The sequence below is a fragment of the Rhinichthys klamathensis genome, unplaced genomic scaffold (genome assembly GCF_029890125.1).
Source record: "Rhinichthys klamathensis goyatoka isolate OS25496 unplaced genomic scaffold, OSU_Roscu_1.1 h1tg000617l_1, whole genome shotgun sequence".
NCBI lineage: Eukaryota > Metazoa > Chordata > Actinopteri > Cypriniformes > Leuciscidae > Rhinichthys > Rhinichthys klamathensis.
Window position 1 is genome coordinate 338,156 of NW_026607069.1, and position 5,420 is coordinate 343,575.

Sequence of the window (5,420 nt, forward strand, 5' to 3'; positions counted from 1 at the left end):
TTTTAAGGCAATCAGTTTGCATTAACAAGTAAATCAGATCGATATTCAAGTGCATACAAATAGTATTTATTCAAGTGCATACTATTCAAGTTGCATTAAAGTCGCCATGTTGGGTTTAAGCATATTTGACCCAAACATGGGTTAAAAGAACCCCAGTGTGTGCACATGATCCACACAGTTCACACTGGCAGTTTACCACTTGGCGATATAGTTGTCTTGATAAGCACAAGACCAAATCAATTTAGAGCAAGTATCCAGATAAGGCGCTGTCTGCACATTTGTGAAGCCTAGGAAAAGCTTAACACACTCTGCCCTGTTTACAGCGATGGCCAGTGTGTATGATGAAACGTGATTCCCCACCAATCCCGGAGGTCGGGAAGTGTCAAGGAAAGATGATCATCGGGATGCCTGGCATACTTTCCACCGCAGCGTAGCGATGGTTCACCCATTTCAAAACCACTTGTGCTAGAGCTCCACAATTTACTACAGGTTGGGAATCACAAAGCCAAAGGACTTGAACGAGGGAAGGGATCCCTGGAGGTAAACGATGTCTGAAAGGAAGCCCTCAGCAAACAAGAACATTAAAAAGCTGCGTGCCATAAGCATGGTGTGCGGTTTAACCCGGAGCTGGCAGCAGTGGGTGAGCGAGAACAAGGACAAGCAGGCCAGCGAACCCAGCGGATGGGCCCCGGGAGACCCCAAAGATTCGGGAAAGATCCGACCCTCTCAGAAGGCTCTTCCCAGCCAGGACCTTACCAATAAAAACCAGGATGATGTAGAGTCACGCATCAAAACCGGACAAGTGCTGAAAACCGTGACGAGGGATGTCCAGGAGAGAAGTGCGGGCATTGACTTTCTGACCAAACGCATCTGTAAGGACCCGGACACGGACGACCTGGATAAGATGCTGAGCCAGAAAGGGTCGCCCACGCGCCGGAGAAAGTGCTCCAACATGGTGTCGGAGCTGACGCGCAGCTGGAAGGAGATGGAAGAGGAGAAAACGCCGGTTCAGGAGAGCGGAGAGGACGATGAGGATACAGGAGTACAGATGGGAGTTAATCAGGAGGATAACAGGACCAATGAAGGCACTGCGGTCACTATCAAAAGATCCTCTGTTCTCGGGTAAGTTCTGCTCTTCTAATACAGATGAGATGTTTTTTTGGGTAGAAGAAAAGGTGATAAAGGAGAACTCATGTGGTCTTTTAGTAGGGTCGTTAGAAAGTTATTTAAATGTCGTAAATCAATTTAATTATAACATGCTATGTTATTTTAGTCAAACACTTTAAATAACATCCATGTGTTTGATAGAAATCCCATATGTGTGTGTAATCTAGTGCACATTTATTCACCGTTGGGTTATTTTAATATTTAGTAATGTATGGAAAAGACCTATCACATGAGCTTGACAGCCATATTGATTATTCAGACCAACTGTTCTTCAAAACTTTAATACACAAGAAGTTAATATGAAGTACATTACATTTTAGACTAAATAGAGCTGGTCAGTTGCTTCTCTATTTCCCCTCCACAAAGAAACCCGTTCTAACTGAATCTACAACAGAACTGAACCTGTGGCGTTTCAGAATGAATCAGTGTTTTTGACAGAATCGATTGAAGGATTTATTCAGTGAGGCACTCATACATTCGTTTTTGAAAGAATGTGCTTGATTAATTATTCAATAACTCATAAAGACGGCCACTTCGTTCCTAAATGATTCTGTGTTTTTTAAAGAATTGGTTGAGTGAAAGATTCATTGATTTGTAAAGACGGTCACTTGTTTTTTTACTGAATGAATCTGTGTTTTGTTTTTTGAAAGAATTGGTTGAGAGAAAGATTCAGTGACTCACTCATACATGTTTAGTTTCTGAATGAATCAGTGTTTCTGAACAGTTCACTCATAAAGACGGTCATTTATGAGCACTTTTGGTACACCGGTTTAAAACACCTTTTAAACCAACTGTTTCATTGTTTAATAAATTTGATTTTGAAAGTGTTTAATTAACAGTGATGGGAATAACGGCGTTAGAAATAATGCCGTTACTAACGGCATTACTTTTTCCAGTAACTAGTAATCTAATTGAATACTCTTCTCATCTTAATAACGCCGTTACCGTTATTGCCAAAAAATGCGGCGCGTTACTATAACTGATTAAGCTGTTTTTTTTTCATCAGACCAACTAGATCTCTGAGCGAGAGGCAAATACTTTTTTTACTGTTCTTCCTTGGTTAGTGGGCAGAGCACGAGACAAGCGCATACATGCTGACGGTTGGCTGAGGTAAAGTAAAATGTCATTGTAAGCCAATCAGAGGTAGAGTTGGGCGGGTGTTCGAAAGCACGCATAGTAGTGATGGGCATTCGGCTCTTTTGACTCAGCTCACTGAAAAGAGCCGGCTCTTTTGGCTCACAAACGGCTCTTTAAATGACTTTGACTATAATATTTCAATTTTTATTACATAATTATTTCATTTCTATAGGCTAAATTTGTAAAAATAGAGTCAGCTCTTCAGATATGCGAGCCAGCTCCCGACGTTCACCTAAAAGAGCCGGCTCTTAGAGTCGGCTCATTCGCGAATTGCGAACGACCCATCAAAAGCTCATTCGTGAACGAGTCGATCCATCATCACTAACGCTAATTCGCGAACGAGTCGATCCATCATCACTAACGCTAATTCACGAACGAGTCGATCCATCATCACTAACGCTAATTCGCGAGCGAGTCGATCCATCATCACTAACGCTCATTCGCGAACGAGTCGATCCATCATCACTAATGTTAATTCGCGAACGAGTCGATCCATCATCACTAACGCTCATTCGCGAACGAGTCGATCCATCATCACTAACGCTCATTCGCGAACGAGTCGATCCATCATCACTAACGCTCATTCGCGAACGAGTCGATCCATCATCACTAACGCTCATTCGCGAACGAGTCGATCCATCATCACTAACGCTCATTCGCGAATGAGTCGATCCATCATCACTAACGCTCATTCGCGAACGAGTCGATCCATCATCACTAACGCTAATTCGCGAACGAGTCGATCCATCATCACTAACGCTCATTCGCAAACGAGTCGATCCATCATCACTAACGCTAATTCGCGAACGAGTCGATCCATCATCACTAACGCTCATTCGCGAACGAGTCGATCCATCATCACTAACGCTCATTCGCAAACGAGTCGATCCATCATCACTAACGCTAATTCGCGAATGAGTCGATCCATCATCACTAACGCTCATTCGCGAACGAGTCGATCCATCATCACTAATGCTAATTCGCGAACGAGTCGATCCATCATCACTAACGCTCATTCGCAAACGAGTCGATCCATCATCACTAACGCTAATTCGCGAACGAGTCGATCCATCATCACTAACGCTAATTCGCGAACGAGTCGATCCATCATCACTAACGCTCATTCGCGAACGAGTCGATCCATCATCACTAAAGCCTAGTTCACACTACATGATTTTAAAACGTCGGGCTGAACTGTGCGGTTCACACTACATGACTTGCTCTCTGTGAAATCAGGAGTGTTCAAGTTGTCGAGCTGTTCACACCGTTCACACCACACGACACACCGTGATTGATCCGCAACAGGAGGTAACGCACTACACGAGTTGACAACAACTCTGTCACCCAACGATTCTATCTTGTCTACAAACCACGTTTTGTCACAAAAAATCACGCGATAAAACGAGCCGGAAATGACGCGAAACAGCACACGCGCTAATACCCAGCGAAGAAGACGAAGACCCATGCCTTGCTCTGATTGGCTGTAGCTCATGACATCACTGAGGTTGAGTCGGCGACAGCTCTGGATATCTAGCATGCTAGATATTTTTCTGGGCTCGGCGACGCGTCTGCGAGGCGTCAGCGAGTGTCTTTGATGCGTTGTTGGCTCTTTCATACTAACAGTTTGGCGAGCGTCCATCGTCCGCTAATCCCCCGCGATTTGCACGCGATAACACCCTGACCTGTCGGCGAGCTCAACGATTTGCAAATCGGGCTTAAATCGGGCTTATAATCCTGTAGTGTGAACTAGTTCGACCCATCCTCACTAACGGCTAACGCTCATGAATTGCGAACGACCCATCATAACGCATAGTCGGATAGGGTAGAGGTGGGGTCACATTTGAGCATTTAAAATTTAATTTTACTTGAAAGTAACGCAATAGTTACTTTCTTAAGTAACTAGTTACTTTTAAAATTTGTAACTGAGTAACTAAATTAGTTACGTTTTGGAAGAAGTAACTAGTAACTATAACTAATTACTTTTTAAAAGTAACTTGCCCAACACTGTTAATTAATTATTCAATAACTCATAAAGACAGCCACTTGTTTCGTTCCTGGATTAATCTGTTTGTTTTTTAAAATTGGTTGAGTGGAAGATTCAGTGACTCACTCATACAGTCACTTGTTTCCTTTCTGAATGAATCAGTGTTTTTGAACAAATCACTCATTAAGAAAGTCATTAATGAGCACTTTAAACACATGTGACCAAACAAAATAGCTATAATAGCCTATGACAATTTTTTTTTTACATTACAATTTGCATTATTGTATTACCCATATGTTCTACAATCTTCTTAGGGGCAAAAAGGAAATTGAAGATGCCAACAAAATAAATGCCTTGTCAAAGAAATACAGCGCTGTGGGGAGTTTAAAAAGCCGCTGGCAGGACTGGGCGTCGGAGCACACGGTCAACCAGAAGCTCAACCCCTTCAGCGAGGACTTTGATTATGAGTATTCGATGTCGACGCGGTTGCGGAGGGGCGAGGAGGGTTACGGGCGGCCCAAAGAGGGCAGCAAGACCGCAGAACGGGCCAAACGCGCAGAAGCGCACATCCACCGCGAGATCGATGACATGTGCTTCATCATAAGGACCATGGCGGACCGGGATTCAGACGGATGCACCAGAGTGACCTTCGGAGATCTGTTTGACAGATATGTGCGGATCTCTGATAAAGTCGTGGGAATACTAATGAGGGCCAGAAAGCATGGAAAGCTGGCGTTTGAGGGGGAGATGCTGTGGCAGGGCCAGGATGATGCCGTCATTATTACTCTGTTAGTATGACATGAGACTGACATGATATGTAAAATTGAATTAACCTTACTGAAAAAGCATGCAAACTTAGAAAAAACAAGCCCCCCTGGTTAAAGTCCCCCTGTAGTCAGTAATTTTATCCCTTAATTTTATCTTTTATCACCAGAATGACATTAAACATTTTTTCCTTGAAAAGAAATGTCTTCATGCCTTAAAATATCCTGAATGTAACTCGACACCCTTGCCTCATTTAGTATGTGCGGTTCTATGAATATGCAGATGAGCCCCGCCTCCACTCACTCCCTCAGCTCAGAGATCCACTGGTTGGCGATCACACGTTGATCTGATTGGTTACAAGGTCGTT

At 43.4% G+C, this 5,420-nt stretch overlaps 1 protein-coding gene across 1 annotated transcript; it reads left to right on the forward strand.

Moving 5' to 3' along the window:
• Positions 1-418: 418 nt before the first annotated feature.
• Positions 419-5,122, forward strand: abrab (actin binding Rho activating protein b). The gene is made up of 2 exons (XM_056240888.1): positions 419-1,122; positions 4,603-5,122. The coding sequence occupies exons 1-2, from the start codon at positions 548-550 to the stop codon at positions 5,084-5,086; spliced, it is 1,059 nt and encodes a 352-aa protein (XP_056096863.1). The 5' UTR covers positions 419-547; the 3' UTR covers positions 5,087-5,122.
• Positions 5,123-5,420: the final 298 nt, after the last annotated feature.

Bases quoted from the DNA above. Each gene is read 5' to 3' on its own strand.
- abrab (XM_056240888.1), top strand. From the start codon at position 548: ATGTCTGAAAGGAAGCCCTCAGCAAACAAGAACATTAAAAAGCTGCGT. The intron at 1,123-4,602 runs GTAAGTTCTGCT...CAATCTTCTTAG, and splicing joins AAAAGATCCTCTGTTCTCGG to GGGCAAAAAGGAAATTGAAG.